The following is a 17,588-nucleotide window of genomic DNA, read 5'->3' as shown; positions in this document are numbered from 1 at the left end:
ATGAGCAAAATGCAAGCAATGGAAGGAACTTGGGGAGTTAGAGATGACTATAACTGACCTCGTTGAGACTATAATGGACATCATTGAGTTAGAGACCGGGAGATTCTCCATACAGAGAGATGATTGGTATGATAGAGGGTGAAAATAGCGAGAGAAATATGAATGAAAACATGAGAGTGGGGAGTGTGGAAAGGTTGAAATTGTAAAGTTTTTGGAGATGGTCTCAATTGGGAGGATGAATGGCAAACAAGAGTGGCTGACTTGCAGAGAGAGAGAGAGAGAGAGAGAGAGAGAGAGAGATAGATGAGATCAAAGAGCAGGTGGAATGTCTAGGGAATGACATGAGAAGTGTGGAAGATGAGATTAGATGAGTGGAAGGGATGAATGCAAGGAGAATCAGAGTAGGAGTGAGAGAGAGTAATGAGAATGGTAGAAGAGGAGAGAATAGGAACAGTAGGAGAGAGAATGAGAGAGAGTTATGGGAATAACAGAAGAGGAGAAAATAGAAACAGTAGAAGAGAGGGAATGAGAATGGTAGAAGAGGAGAGAATAGGAACAGTAGGAGAGGGAATGATAGAAGAGGAGAGAATAGGAACAGTAGAAGAGAGGGAATGAGAAAGAATTATGTAAATGATAGAAGGGGAGAAAATAGGATCAGTGGAAGAGAGGAATGAGAGCATTATGGGAATGATAGAAGAGGAGAGAATGGAAATGGTAGGAGAGAGGGAATGAGAAGAATGTGAGGAAGCATTGGAACCAGGATAGAGTGATGTCAGGAAGGCAGGTAAGTAGGGGAACACAGAGAGAAAGTGTCAGAGGAGAGAGAGAGAGTGAGGGATGCAGGTGATCAAGGCACAGGGTGGTAAGAGGTGTCATGTATGGGTACTCAATGATCCGTGGTTTGCAACATAAGATGCACGAGGAGTGTTTGCCTGGAGGAACCATAGAAAGTGTTCTATGGTTCCTCGACGAACCTTTATGCAATTAAGAGGGGTGAAATATGGTGGATGACATGATTGTGATGGTAGGAACGAATGACTTGAGAGGCAATGTAAATTCGGAAGCGAGAGATATGAGATTCTTGCTTGAGGTGCTACAAAAGAAAACAAAGAGAGGAAATACAGTGTGCGTCTTGCCTAGGTATGATAGTGATGAGCTGAGCAGAAGAGCAGTAATATGGAATAACATAATAGCTAGAATGTGTCAAAAGAAAGGATTGGAATATGTGGATGCTTGGAGAGTGTTTGAGGAGAGAAAAGAATTGTATGCGAGAGACCACTTGCATTTGAATGTGGAAAGACGTACGCATCTGGAGAGATTGCTGTTCTGAACGAGTCGGCGTGTCAATGCAGGGAAACTAGAATACCCAGGGTGGATAGCAGCAGGAGTGGCCTCTTGTGGGAATGGGTACATGGGAGAAGGGGGACGACATCAGGTAACAGTGTAAGCAGCCACACCATCCAGAACCATCTCCTCATTATGGGGTATAGAAGCCACCACCCGACTAGGGTACATCACACGGCACAATGATTAGCATGGGCGCAAGAACACTGCCATTGGACCTTGGACACATGGAAAAATGTCGCGTGGACTGATGAGTCGAGGTACACGTTGGTACATGACGATGGCAGGGTACGAGTGCGTCACCAAGCACATAAAGCAATGGATCCCTCATGCCAGCAGGGTACAGTTCAGGCTGGTGGTGGTGGTATCCTCGTATGGGGACTGTTTACGTGGGATGAAATGGGTCCCCTGGTACATCTACCATCGTCCCTCACCAGCGAACGATACAGGGTCCTGCTGTCAGATCATGTGCACCCATTTCTACACCTACAGCACCCTGCAGGAGACCTGTACCTACAGCAAGACAATGCACTGGCCCACCGCTCCCGAATTGTGGCCGAGTGGGTGGATGAACACTCCAACTCCACAGACATGAGGATGCTTGGCTGGTCCCCGAGGTCCCGACCTCAATCCTATTGAACACATATGGGATGCTGTCGAGAGAGATATACACACTCTGGACCCTGCTCCGACCAATCTATGTACATTGTGGGAGGCTGTGCAGCAGTCATGGATCAGTTTGGCTCCCCAATGCTTCCGGTATCTTGTGGAGTCCATGCTACGCCACATCGCCGCCGTCATCAAGGCGAAAGGGGGTGCTACCCGCTACTAGGCAGGTATCTCTAATTCAACTGCTCATGAGTGTATATATATATTATCAAAGAAGCTCTTTGCTTTACTTACTCATTGTGTCAACTCAGGCTGCTTCAGATTCAAAGACAAGATCTACAAACAAAACACCGGACTAACCATGGGTAGCCCGCTTTCCCTGGTGCTAGCAAACATATTTCTCAAAGACTTTGAAGAAAAAGCAATTTTTTAGGCCACAATGAAATCTAAAATCTGGCTCTGTTATATTGACGATGTTTTTCTTATAGGGGAACACAGCCCAGATAATCTCAGTTTTCTTGGATCATTTAAATAACTTTCATCACAACATCAAATTCACCTCTGAGCTAGAAGTTAACAATTGTCTTTCTTTTTTAGACATAAAGATAACCAGGAGTACTAATAATATTAAAATTTCAATTGTCAGGAAACCAACACAACGCGTCCTCTCACCACTACCCACCACAGAAATATGGCATTATATCTACTCTTGTGCATTGGGCCATATCGTTATTATCAGTGGACATAGAGCTTCAAAATGAACTTAATTTCCTCAAAGGGACCTTTATCAATAATGGTCCAAAAAGTATTCAGAAACTTCTATTTCACCATCGTCAACAAACCAATGAAGATTCTACTACCCCCAGAGCTTACATCTCCTTACCTTACATCAGTTCCCTCTCCCCCAAACTAGCAAGAATATTGAAAAAGTTCAACATCAAAACGTGCTTCTCTATTTTACCAAAAAACTCCAATGTATCCTTAGTCAGCCGAAAGAAAAATATCACCATCTTCAGTTTCCAGGAGTACACAGAATTATTTGTACAGTCAAACTGATAAATCAATTTTTCTCTGTCTTGAAGAGCACAAAAGAGACATCTCATATAATAGAACCCGAGCCAGCATCCTCGCCAGCCACGTCTTGTTCTCTGTAAACTCTGATAAAAGCTGCCGACACCAAATAGACTGGAATCTAATTTATGATATTCACAAATGTTATGATGAACTTGAAAGACGTATCCTAGAGTCAAAAGGGTTTCAGGGCAGTTCGTCCAATCAAAATCTCGTCCATTACCTTTCTCGTCCAGTAGGACATTTCGCCCAATCTTATTTGTCCAATTCTTCATATTAGTACAAGGAGTTATAAGTAACTTGTGATCATTAATAATAGTCAGTTGACGTTAAAATTTTTTTGTAATTTATCCTTAAAATTTGGCAGGGCTGAATATGGCAGAAATTGTGATGAGTGACGGGGTAAACTAATGCTTTATCTACAAAATTATTGTTATCATTTTCACTCTTATAACAAGAATAAGACTAGATGGTATTGGCGATGCGAGGTTCGTGACAGTTGCAATTCTAGGTGCATCACAACTGCCAGTTTAGACAACATCGTAGTGTACAAAGATGGCAAGGATGAACACCAACATGAATCAAGTGTGGACGGAGAGGTTAGGAAAGTTAAAAATAATCTAAAGAGAAGGGCGCAAGACAATATGCATGGTCCACCCTCACATGCTATGCATATGGTTATAGGACAAGTTCAGCAAGATGAAGTATTACTTATGTTGTCAGAGAGGAATATTTATGGAGGCAAGTCAATAGATGGCAAAACACTGCGAGGCCTCGTACTCTAGCAAGTTTGGTTGCTGTTGAGATACCGGAAGAATACCAAGTAATGTTAAATCATAACAGATTTCTTTTTTATGATTCTGGTGTACAGGACCAGGATCATCTTCTTGTTTTTGCCACAACGGAGAATCTAAGATTAGTTGGAGTGAGTTCCATTATCTTCTCCGATGGCACATTCAAAACTGCACCCTCACAATTTGCTCAGTTGTTTACTATGCATGGAATATTTCGAGAGCATGTCATGCCTCTGGTGTACGCTCTAACTCCAGCAAAAACTGAGATTACATATCAGACAATATACCAGCATGTTGTCAACATCAAAAAACAAGCAGGAATCATTATGAATCCACACACTGTTATGATGGATTTCGAGCTGGTGAATATGAATGCTGTACAGGATATTTCCTAATGCAAATATAAAGTGTTGTCTATTTTACTTTTCTCAGGCCCTTTGGTGACATATGGCAGGGTCTGTCGCAGCAGTATAAAGTTGCATTATAAAGGAAGCCCTATACGTGAAGCATTAATGCTGTTTGGCTTGCCATTCGTGCGGATTGCCGACGTACTCGAGGTATTTGACTACATTGCAGAGTGTTTCGGAAGACCTGGAAGGAATGATAGAGTATGTTGAACGTGTTTATATCAGAGGGGGGGTCGAGCTTGAGGGCATGGGGGGGAAGAAAACCCCTCACTTTCCACCCAAGGTATGGAATGTCCATGACTTGGTCATCAATGGGACAAAGAGAACCAACAATTCTGTAGAAGGTTGGCATAGCAAATTCTAAAAGTTGATGGTGGTGTATCATCCATCACTTTGGAGGTTCATAGATTCCCTGAAGGAAGAATAGAGGCAGAACGAACAAGATATAACACACCTTGGAGGTCAAAGAAATATCAGGGATCCTATGAATAGCCGGTACCTACATAACCAAGAACACATTTTTTCCCTAGTTCAGCAATATCCTCAGTACAAGGCTGAAAACAGACTCAACACATACCTGCAGTCAATCACTTATCGTTTGAAGGTGAACCCAGCCGACGAAGTCAATGAGGAAGACTAAATTCTCCAAACTCAGCAGATTTCAAAATCCATTAGCTCGTTTTCACATACCGTTTCACATCAATTTCCGAATTAATTCTGTTGTTTCCTTATTTGATTTGTTATAATTAAATGCTCACATACATCTCTTGTAGAAATTTGTACAAATTAAAACAAGTGGCTCAGAATCACTCTTGCATTTTCACTGCTGAGTGGAAAAATCTAGGTTGGGCATAGTGATATATAGGTGTGATATATATTGTGACAAATTGAGGTTGGACAAAATGACCAAACCATCCATCACTTTGGAGGTTCGTCGATTTCCTGAAGGAGGAACAAGATATAACACGCCTTCTTGGATGAAATGTCCGATGGGACAAATTGAGATTGGACAAAATGTCCGACCGGACGAGTGTTCCCTTGGACAAACTTATAAAAGGACAAAAAATCTTGGACCATCTGCCCTCAAACCATCAAAAGAAATCGCCTTTGATTCTACCCACATGAAGAGCAACCTTAGTTACAATTTGTCAGACTCTCATAGCTGTGCTATTCAATATTGCCATTCTCACAAGATCATGGGGCTAGAACTGAATTCAAACTTAATTACAGTTTTTGAAAGCTCTGTTGTGTGTAATGTTTCTGTTGTGCTTGGACACCTGATGAAGTTTGGCTTACCAACGAAACTAGTTGTGTCCTTATTAAACTTTTATTCTTAATTATCTTGGTGTTTTCAGTCATTAAAATTATTAAACATATATATAAAGTAATTGTATTGTTTCAAACAACTTTTCTCTTGCATTCACCTCTTTTGTATGACTTTTGCAGATCTACAAAACCTAAAATAGATCCGTTATATTTCCATGATTTCTCAACTAATCTTAAAGTAAAAATTTGATCCTGACAACTCCTATTTGTCTAAACAAGAGATGCACAAACTTGTTAAGGCCGAGGGCCGCATAATTCCACTGTTACTAATGGGAGGGCCGCCAAAAAAAAAACTTGAAAGTTATCTACCATATATTGTTTATTTTATTTATACCTATCATAATTGTTACAAAAATGGTAATAAAAAGTGAATTTAATTTGATGTGTGACATTGCATTGATTTGACAATTGTTTTGATATTTGGTTCGAGTTTTGTAGTAGCCAATGGCAAAATTGATTCTAAATTTTCATCAGTCAAGCGGTTTCTATTTGTCGATTTGTTAATATTCATGATTGAAAAAGTTTGTTCACAAATATATATTGAGCCAAAGAGGCTTGCACATTTTAATGCATTGTCTAGCAACCATTTATAATTGTTTTTATCGACACAACGATAGAAGTTTAATAAAACTGCCTTCATTAAATTTATTTCGAAGGTTCTCATCATTTTGAATGTCGATGAGTTCAAGCTGTGCTGATTCAGGTGCATTTTCAGGCAAAATGGCAAAAGGATTGCTAAATAAATCTAGCAACGGTTTCACTTTTTTTAAAATCAGAAAACCGATCCTTGAAAGCTGATATCAAGTTATCAATCTTTTCAACGTACACAGTTTTGAAGTTGACATTGAACTTTTCAGAAACTTTCTTATAATTAGGAAAATGGATTTAATTCCCTGACTTCAGCTGGATTTGAAACAGACTTAACTTGCACTTAAAAGACAAAATGTGGCCATAAAGTTGAGTAACCAATTGATCTTTGCCCTGAAGTCGCGTAGTTAACGTATTTAAATGATTAGTAATGTCAACCAGAAAGGCTAAGTCACATAACCAATCCGGATTTTTTATGTCAGGGATGATTTTGTTTTTTTCAGTCATGAAGATTTCAATTTCATCAATTAAATTTAGGAACCACTCCAATGTTTGTCCATGACTTAGCCACCTCACTTCTGTGTAAAAAATTAAGTCATCATATTCACTTTCCCAATAATGTTACCAATCCAGAATTAGCTCCTATCATGGAAGGAGCTCCGTCAGTCGTGATACCTGATAATTTTGTCAGATCTAAATCAATTTTGGAACACTGTTCCAAAAGCCCAGTGAACATGTCATTACCATTCGTTTGATCTGACAATGAACTCAATCTAATCAGCTCCTCACTTACCTCAAACTCTTGCATTATTCCACGTGCAAATATTAACAACTGGGCTGTGGAAGTAACGTCAGCTGATTCATCAATAGCTAATGAAAAATAGGCAAATTTCTTTGAATAAGATGTTAACTGGTCCTTTACATTTTCCGACATTGCAGTAATTCTTCTTTGCACAGTCATCCCATTTAACTGAATTTTCTCAACATTTTTGGCTGATTCAGGACAAATTTTTTCAGCAGCTATCTGAAGGCAATCTTTAACGAAATTTCCGTCCGTAAATGGTCGGCACCTTTTTGCTCTAAGGCAAGATATTTCAAGACTTATTTCTGTTGCAATTTCCGAATCTTGAATAGGTTTTGTAAACATCACTTGCTGACCTGTCAATTCTCATTTCAAAAATGAAATCTTTTGTTTACGTAGTTCTTCGGGTAGATTTGAAAATGTAGAATGCAGGCTTTCATAGTGTCTCCTTATATTGTATTCTTTTGGTATGGCTACAGCACTTTTGCAAATCAAACACACGATATTATTAAACAACTGCACAATACCATATTTTTTGGTCCAGCTATCCTGAAACTGCCGTTTTTCATCCTGTAGTTTGCATTTCCTACTTGGCCCTGCTTTATCCATTGTAGAATTTATTTTTTACCATTTCCTAGGGGTGATAATTAATTTTAGCAACTGCACCTACGAAAACAAAATACTCATATGACAAATAGATGAATTATAAAATTTGTTAACATTATTACTAACCGATTATCGTAAGTAGACAGGCAATCGTGATGTCACAGCTACTTTGCTTTGCGCATGTACTATTTTTAAAAATTACCTATTGTATAACTTGTTAAAGTTAAAATAATACTTGACGAGGTGGGCCGCCAGCAAATCAACGGAGGGCAGCGGTCTGTGCATCCCTAGTTTAAACCCAGCTTATTCTTCCCAAAAGTTTCTCTTCATCAATTTTTCTTTTTATTCTTGGGCTTGCATAAATCTTACTTGAAATACTCTATATGGAAATTCCTCTATAAACAAAGGAATAGAGTTTGTTGCCTTGGTTAATATACTGGGACCTCATGTTGCAGGCATTAGTGAGACTTGACTATCAGAAGCAGATGCACCAACTGGTATTGAATGCAAAGAGTACAGCATTTTTAGGAAGGATAGACATGACATTAGAGGAGGGGGCATGCTGCTCATGATATCGAATGTCTTGAATCCAGTTAGAGTTGAGATCTATGACTGCGGTACGTAGTAACAATTTTTCATGTAGCGGTGAGTTTGAAGCTATCTGGTGTGAGATGGGGTTTAACAAAATACAGAGTTGGAAAAATAGAGTAGGAGTAAAATGGACGCAAAATCTAATTAAGTAAGAGATTCGCAAGAAAAAGATGATGTGGAAGGAATACTGTGTGCATAAGAATGATGTCAGTTATGATAATTATAAGCAGCAGACCAGAAGAGTCACAAGTGCTGTGCAGAAAGCTAAGACCAAGTATGAAAAGAAACTGGCTCTGCAAGTTAAAAGACAACCCAAAAGAATTCTATCATTATGCTGCAAGTAAAAGAATAACTTTACTCAATACAGATGGTATGCAGCTGACTGATGCAGAAGTGATTATTCAACTAATGAAGCAGCTAAAAGTTATCAACCTGGTATATGCAACAGTGAACTCACCACTACCTCTTCACCGTACAAGGAAACTCATGTGGATGAGGAGAAAGTTCTAAAGCTGTTGAACAAACTGAATATGAATTCTGATATACGAAATTATGGGAAATCAGCACAGATGCTAAAACACCATTCAGTGTTTTCAAGGGATAACCTGGTCAAGGTTATCCCCTTGACCAGGCTATATAATTTGAGTATCAGAACAGGGAAGATTCCACAGGAGTGAAAAGAATGCATAGTAATCCCATTGCAAAAATCGCAAATTAAATTTACGAAGGCCCAAATTCTCGGTCAAAATGTAGTGCACAGTTGATTCTGGAATCCCCAATTCATCTTCAATCTCACAGACAATTTCGGGTTTTCTTTGATGAAATCACACACTTTTTGGATGTTAACTTTTGCTCAGTGAGGTGCTTAAGGGTCAAAGCTGTATAATTGAGAGGAGACTTCCACATAGCCTTTAAAGGAATGTGGAGAACCAACCAGGGCTTCTAACCTAATGTCCAATCCTCACCTTCTCGTGGTGCACCCGGTTGGGTAGGCAATTTTGGATTTAGCCTACCAAATCGTATTCTTATTGGTTAAACCAAAATAAAAAACGATGGTACAACATTGCAAAATTTCATGCCGGCTGGGGCGTCGCCCGGTTAAACAAGGCCCCTGTTGTTTTCGCCAGGGAACCAGGGCGAACAGCGAAAAGTCAGCTACTGGACCAAATCTTAAAACACACCCCAACTCAACATCACCAGAGTTAAAGATCGGTACTATCAACATAAGAAGCCTGAATGGCAAAGAAATGGAGCTAGCTGAGGAATTAGATAAGTACCAGATCGACATAATAGGGGTGACTGAAACAAAAAACACAAAAACCGGCAAGATCTTTCTGAGCAATAAATACAAAATATTATATTCAAGCAATGACAATAATGGAAAAGGAGTAGCCATAGTATTCAACACAAAATATGAGGCTAATCTTCTTGAATGGCAGTCAGTCTCAAGTAGAGTAATGTGGACAACTATGAAAATGAGGAACTGGACAATGAGACTTATTTGTGCCTATGGTCCCATAGAAGGTTCTACTAAGGTAGACGTGGAGGAATTTTTTGATGCTTTAGAAAAAGCAACTGACACCAATGAAAAAGGAAAAGTTGGTCCTTGTTGGGGATCTAAATAGCAGAGTAGGAAATGATTGTCAGACATATAAAAATATTTTGGGAAAATTTGGAGAAAAGAGCAAAGCTAATAATAATGGTAAATAACTGTTGAATTTCTTCTCAGGACATGAACTGGTTATTACTAACACCATGTTCCAACATAACAATGTGCACAAATTCACATGGAGAGAAGAGGCAAGGAATAAGAAAAGTCTCATTGACTATGTTATTGTTGATAGTGATGTTTTCTCCCTGGTGCAGGACACCAGAGTGTACAGAGGATTTGAAATTCGAAGTGATCACTATTTAGTCTTGAGCAGGAAAAAATTGAATTTCTATTTTGAAAAGAATAACATGTAAGAAAGTTTTAAAGCGAATAAAAGTTGAGCAGCTCTCAGATGTGAACTGTAGACTAAAATACACAAAGATTATTGAAGAAAAAATGAAAGAGTTTGAGAACAGGAATCAAACCTTGGAGATTCAGTGGCAGGCCTTGAAGAAAGCCCTGATTGACTCAGCTAGAGAGAGACATGTGGTGAAGTTCTCTGCAAGGATAGAAAAATTAGAACTCTATGATGGACACAGAAAGATAAAGAGGCAGTGAAGGAAAAGAAGAAAGCATATCAAAAGTTCCTGGCAAATAAGTCAGTTTGTGCTCTTAGAGAATACAGAGACATATGCAAGAATGCTAAACACTGTGTAAAACTAGCTAAACAAAAGTCATGGGAGGATTTTGGTAAGAATATAGAAAGTAAATATCAAGAAGATGACAATATATACTGGAGGTTGTTGAAGAAGCTTAGGAATGGAGGAAAGAGTGCTGTAAAAGGAGTTAGACACGATAAAGGTGACATGAAAACGGAAGAAAAAGATATCCTTGAAGTATGGAGTAATTACTTTGAAAAACTGCTAAATGAAACAAGCAATGATGATAGCACAGTGGTAAAAAACACTGACCAGGCATGCGGTCAGGAATACATATCCGTACTTGAAGTAGAAAAAGCCATCAAAGGCTTAAAATGTGGAAAGGCAGCAGGAGTAGATGATATTTGACCAGAAATGCTGAAGTATGGTGGTATAAAAGTCTTACAGTTGCTGCACTGCATAGTTCAGAAAGGCTGGACAGAGTGACGAATTCCCGATGATTGGAGTAGAGCTCTCATAGTACCCATATATAAAAAGGGAAATAAAACTGAATGTAAGGATTACAGAGGTATTTCCCTTCTGAGTGTTCCTGGCAAGATCTATGCAAGTATACTTGAGAAATGATTGAGAAGACTTGTGGAAGAAAAGCTGGGTGAAGAACAAGCTGGATTCAGGTCAAATAGAGGCTGTCAGGATCAGATCTTCACTTTACGACAAATAGTCGAGAAAGCATGGGAATATAACAACGATCCGTATTTAAGTTTTGTCGATTTGGAAAAGGCATATGACAAGGTGCCAAGAGAGAAGCTATTCAATACACTACAGTTACATGGTGTCAATGAGACATTATATCAAGCAATACTTAGTCTTTATTTGAGTTGTAAATCAGCAGTTAGAATTGAAGGAAGTACAGGAAGATGGTTTAATGTGAAATCTGGTGTGAGACAAGGATGTACATTATCCCCACTGTTATTCATTATCTATATGGATCATATTATGTAGGAAAGTGGTATTAAACATGATATCAAAATTGGAGATGTTAATGTCAGCTCTTTGCTTTATGCTGATGATGTTATACCTCTAAATAAATCCACTACAAGTCTGCAAGATTTGCTGACTAAATTGAATAACTGTTGTAATAGATATGGTATGAAGGGCAGCAATAAAAAGACAAAGACAATGAAAATAGACAGAATCATTGAAAATGTCAACTGTGTTGTGAAGAGAACCTGTGGAACAAGTAAAACATTTCAGCTACTTAGGCACGATTTTTAGTGAAGATGGTAAATTCATTATAGAAATGAATTTACCATCTTCATTAACTTCATTTATTCAATTTATTCATTAACTTCATTTATTCAATTCCCACCATACCAGCAAAGCTGGTATGGTGGGAATTGAATAAATTCATATGGAATAAGAGAGAAATTAGTTGAAACACTAAATTAGCTGTATACAAGACAGTGTTCAAACCAGTTTTAACTTATGGATGTGAGAGCTGAGTCAGAAGTAAAACACTTGACCAAAGACTAGAGACCACAGATATGAGAGTCCTGAGAAAGATTAGAGGCATGAACAGATGGCATCAATGGCAATATCATATTAAAAATGAGGATATTAGGAAAGAACTTGACATTGTCAGCATCCAGGAATGCGTTAGCAGAGCTAATCTCAGGTGGTATGGTCACTTAAATAGAATGGGAGAGGAAAGATTAGCAAAACAAGTGTTCTCTGCCAGGTTGGCAGCAAAACGACCCAGAGGAAGACCAAGATATAGGTGGATTGATACGGTAAAAAGTGCCTTAGACGACAGAAATATAAGATCTGATAATGTTGGAGTCTTGACAAGTAACAGACTGATTTGGAGGAAAATTGTAGATAGGAAGTTTGTAATGATGTAATTTTTTTCATGTAGTACTATCATATCCTGTACACTACTTGAGGGTACATGGTAGGAATTTGATGATGACGACTTTGCTCAGTCCAGTTTTTGGACGGCCCGGCTTTTCGTTGTCCTCAAGCATCTCACGACCACTTTGAAATCGCTTAAACCACTCGTAAACTTGAGTATGGGACAAGCATTCATCACCGTATGCTTTTCAATCATTTGATGTGTTTCATTTAAAATGAAAAGACATACTGTCAGAGAGCTACTGAAAGATTTGCGATTTTTGTTGATTTATTAAATATTTTGTTAGATTTAATTGTGTAATTTTAGTATATTATTATAGTTTTATTAGTGTAGTTAGTGTACTAAAGTGTTTTATAACATAATCTATGTCGGGAAGTCGCCGCTAGAGGGATTCGTAGTGTTTGTGAAAGCTCCTGATAAGATAAGCGTTATTTTCAGTTATCATTGATAAATTTACTTTAATATTGCGTAGTTTTGTTTGCCTTGCATATCTTAGTGTATCTGTTTGTGTGTTTTTGGTGTTTATAATTTGATAAAATACATTACTAGCAAGTATGGCTCCAGTATGAAGGAAAATGGCGGCCAGTAATGATGGTTCGCCATCTTCTTTCAAGAACGGTAATGTAAAGGAGATGATTCAATGTACTATCTGTGGATTGTAAGTTTTGCAGAGTGCGGTCAGAGTGTGGTTAGATGATAATAAAGGAGTGAATGTGTGTAGAAAATGTAGGGAGAATGAGGAATTGAAGTGTATTTCGGATCGTGAGTGTGATATTTTTTGTCAAACTTAAGAATGAAGAAAATAGGGATATGACAAGAAACGGCGAGGTTGTACCAGAGAATTGTGGGAGTGTGAATGATAGTATTAATGGTTTCACAGAGAATAAAAGAGATGAGATAGATGCAATGAGTGAGATTGCGTTGTTGAATGGTGCGATAGAAAGGGCAAAACAGCAGCTAGAGCGTATGAGCAAAAGTCAACTGAATGAACCAGCCAATAATAAAAAGTATGACAGGAAAAATAGGTGTATGAGTGTGAACATGAACAAAATGAAGTATAGAGTGCTGTATGGAGACTCGTTAGTACGAGGTGTGTTAATAGAGGATTTGAAAAAATCGTACCAACCTGGTGTGACCATAAAGGATGTAACTGAGTCTATTAGAGAGCAAAAGGAAAGGGTGAAAGAAATGATTGTTGTGGCAGGTACGAATGATTTGAAAGGAGATAAAATGGAAATGATAGAAGACCTGAATGAATTGTTTGAGGTAGCAAAAGAAACGAGTGAGTTAGAATGATTAGTCTTTTGCCACAGTATGACAGTGAAATGTTTAAAAGGAGGGCCATAATTGCGAATGACTTTATGCGTGACGAGTGGTGTGGAATTTGTGGATGTGTGGAGTGAGTTCGATGGGCAAAAGGATCTATATAAGATGGATGGCTTGCATTTGAATGGTTACGGTGTAAGAAAACTTGAGAAAGTGTTGCTGAATGTAGTGGATGTGCAAATTCAGGGAAACTAGATTTATTAAGGGGAGGGGGGGGTAGATATACAGTCCTTAGGGAGGCAGTTGAATGTATGAATGAATATAATATGCCCGAGCGAATAAGGACAACAAATCAGAGTGCGATAGTTAATATGAGGCATCAAGGTAGGGTTGGGGCTAATGGGGGTCTTAAATTCATGTACACTAATACTAGGAGGCCATGGTTGGCACTTCCAGACCACAGGTTATTGGTATTAGTGAATCATGGCTTTCTGTAGATGACATAGCTAGTGGGATTGAATGTGATGGGTATAGTGTGTTCAGGAATGACGGTGAGAATAAAATGGGGGGAGGAGTATTGTTGATGATAGCTGATGAGCTACAGCCAAGGAGAATAGAAGTTGAATTGCAGGATAGAGAAAAGAGCACATTTGAGGCCATTTGGTGTGAGATTGTGGCTAGCAGAACTAAATATACAATTGGGTGCTGCTATAGACCAGGTGATGGAAAAGATGGTGGTGACAGTAGGCACAAGCAAATCGAAGAAATGAGTGGAAGGAGGGTAATTATTATGGGAGATTTCAACTATTGTCGCATTGATTGGAGTGAGGAGAATACACACAGGAGGAAGTAATTGGATTTTATGCGGTAATTAAGGGATAACTATCGGGGACAGCATGTAATGGAAAATACTAGGGGTCAGAGAGTGCTTGACCTAGTAATTACATCTGAGGATTTGCTGTAACAAATATGACCACATTGCCACTAATTGGTGAGAGTGATCATAGGGGCTTGACTTGGGAGGTGGCTAAAGGTGTGGAATTTTCAATTAAGACAGGGTACATGTGGAATTATTGGGCTGGAAAGTATGACAAGCTTAGGAGTTTGATTGGTTCAGTGCCATGGCATGTACAACTGCAAGGACTAGAAGTTGATAGTGCATGGGAGGCAGTTAAGAAGTGTTTGCATGAAGCAATGGCTGACTGTATACCTAGAGTCTGAATAATAAATCAAGTAGGGGTTAAATGGATGAATAACACCATTAAGCTTCAGCTGCAAAAAAAGAAACAACTATGGAGGGAATTTAAGGAGAAAGGTGACTGGCAGGCACATGAATGGTATAAAGTGCAGGCCAGAAGGGTAACGAGTGTGGTAAGAAAAGCAAAAAGGATTACGAAAGAACATTGGCCATGCAGGCTAAAGAGAATCCTAAACAGTTTTTTAGATATGTAGCAAGTAAAAGGAAAAATGTACATGGCAGAATGATTTTAAAGAATGCCGATAGTAGGGAGGTAACTGAATCAGTTGATATAGTTGAGTTACTGAGAGAGCACTTTGCAAGAATATATCATCCAGGTGGTGACAGTGCAGAAACGAATAAACCAGTAGATTATAAGGGAATTGTGGTGAATGAAGTGGAGGTGAGTAGTCTCTTGCATAACCTCAATGTCAATACATCCGTGGGATTGGATGGTATACCAGCTCATGTCGTACGAGAAGCAGCTAAAGAATTGTCAGTACCCTTGACCATTTTGTTTAATTTGAGTCTCGGGTCTGGGTTAGTCCCGAGGGGGTGGAAAGAGGGGAAAATAGTTCCACTGCATAAAGGTGGTTCCAAGACTGCTGTTGTAAATTACTGACCGATTAGCATATCAGGAATCATTGTCAAGGTCTTAGAGAAATTAGTCAAGAAAAGAATACAGGATTGGATAGATGAAAATGGGATATTATATGGGGGACAACATGGTTTTGTGAAGGATAGATCATGCCTCAGTAACTTGCTCACGTTTTATAACACGGTGATGGCTGAACTGGATAAGGTTAATGGGTTTACAGTGATGCTACTGGACCTTGCCAAGGCCTTTGACAGGATACCACATGGAACCGTAATCAGTAAACTGGAGCAGATGGGGATAGATATAGGGTTGGTGAGATGGATAGGAGGGTGGTTGAAGGAGAGATATACCAGAGAGTGGTTTATTCAGGAGTGGAGTCTAAAAGACGGCTTGTGACTAGTGGTGTGCTGCAGGGCTCTGTTCTTGGACCACTGCTTTTCAATTTGTTCATCAATGATATAGGAAAGGATTTGAGAGGAAGTGTTCACTTGTTTGCTGATGATGCAAAGTTGGTTAGAGCAATTGTGAGTGCACAGGATGTCAAAATTCTACAGGATGATTTGAATAGTTTGGAGGACTGAGCTAGGAAAAATGGATGTCAATTTAATGTGGCAAAGTGTAAGGTTATGCACTTTGGGGTGAAAAGAATAGCAGCAGTATATCGCATTGGTGGAACCATAATCCAGGAGATTCATGAGGCCAGGGATTTGGGAGTGTTGGTGGATAGGGAGTTGAAGTTTAGGGGGCACATTGCAAAAGTGACTAAAACAGCTCACCAAATCACTTGGCTTCTGAAAAATACTTTAACATGCAGAGACAAACAAGTTGTTCCTCTGTATCAAGCCCTGATAAGACCCCATCTGGACTACTGTGCCCAGTTATGGGCACCAGGTTTCTTCGTGATGAGGAGGAAGTGGAGAGGATCCAGAGACGAGTGACCAAGATGATATCAGGTCTGTGGAATGAACCTTATGAGAATAGGTTGAAGATTTGTGGGTTGCAGAGATTGGACGATAGGCAAAGGAGGGGTGATATGATTGAGACATTCAAATTACTGAAGCGTTTCTATAAGATTGATCCAGAAGATATTTTTGAAAATATGACTGGTGGTGGGAGGACTAAGGGCCATGCATGGAAGCTGGGCAAGAGCTTGGTTGACAAGGGTGTAACAGCTAGGTTTTTTACTTGGAGAGTGGTGAATGAGTGGAATAAGCTTCCAGAGTCTGTTGTGGGTGCTACGACCATGAACGAGTTCAAGGCGAGGTATGATAGATACTGTGTCAATGTCGAATAGTTGTTCTTGACACGATGTTAGGGCCTCCCTCGATGAGTCTGTCGACTCCTTGGAATTGCCCGAAACAATAACAATAATAATTTAAACTTTTACCAAGTTTAACACAAAAGTCAATTGCAGCTCTCTGTTTGAAACTCATTTTCCGACCATTCATCAAAACAAACTGTCACTACTGGTACTATAACTCGGCTTGTAATGAAACAAATGTCATAAACAGCCTTCATTAATGTTGACACAACATTAATGAAGGTTGCCATTTCGACAACAAGAAGATACAACAAGTGGCCACTTGTTTCTTCTATTTTCAAAAAGTTCAGTTTCTTTTCAGACAGAGGGTGTACATTCAACAAATGCTTCAGTGAAGATGGTAAGATAAATCTCTTCTTAGTTGATATATCATCCTTAGAATAGAATTCTTCTGAAAGAGAATTAAGTTTCAAGAAGAAAAAAATGAACTTACTTCAAATTCTTTTAGGAAATATTTTATTTCTCCTTGTATAAAAGGACGATGCTCTAGCAGACGACCTTGAATTTCTCCTATATCTAGAGAGAAATACAGACATACAGTAATTATAATTACAATTGTCATTATTTGTAACTAATTACTGAACTAGATTGATTACTGGAACATCAGGCCAGATATAAGTATTAATATTCTTGCTTCTTGAAAATAACAAGGTTCAATAACACTAAAGAATACGTCAACATTTTAACTTTATAAGAAATGATGAAATTATTTTGTACACTAGCCTTCTTCCATTAAATAAGTTGGTGAGATATAGGGAACATTTACTAGAAACTTTATACAGTTAAGCGTGCGCAAGGTCTATATTGATTACGATTCTTTTTTAATGTGCCTCCCCTAAAAAACTTAAATGCTATATGAATGTGAA

At 38.8% G+C, this 17,588-nt stretch overlaps 1 protein-coding gene across 1 annotated transcript in view; it reads right to left on the bottom strand.

The window, feature by feature from the left end:
* The window catches only part of Muted (biogenesis of lysosome-related organelles complex 1 subunit 5), a 110,443-nt gene that overhangs the window by 67,646 nt on the left and 25,209 nt on the right, over positions 1-17,588 (bottom strand). Inside the window, exon 2 of the mRNA XM_090392916.1 lies at positions 17,156-17,238. Within this exon, the coding sequence (XP_090249042.1) occupies positions 17,156-17,238 (83 nt within the window). The remainder of the gene's footprint in view (positions 1-17,155; positions 17,239-17,588) is intronic.

Source organism: Typopeltis vanoorti, chromosome 5 (assembly GCF_054136105.1).
Source record: "Typopeltis vanoorti isolate ZY-2024b chromosome 5, IOZ_Tvanoo_1.0, whole genome shotgun sequence".
Taxonomy (NCBI): domain Eukaryota; kingdom Metazoa; phylum Arthropoda; class Arachnida; order Uropygi; family Thelyphonidae; genus Typopeltis; species Typopeltis vanoorti.
Note: the sequence above shows the minus strand (reverse complement) of the source record. Positions and strands in the feature narration are given on the sequence as shown.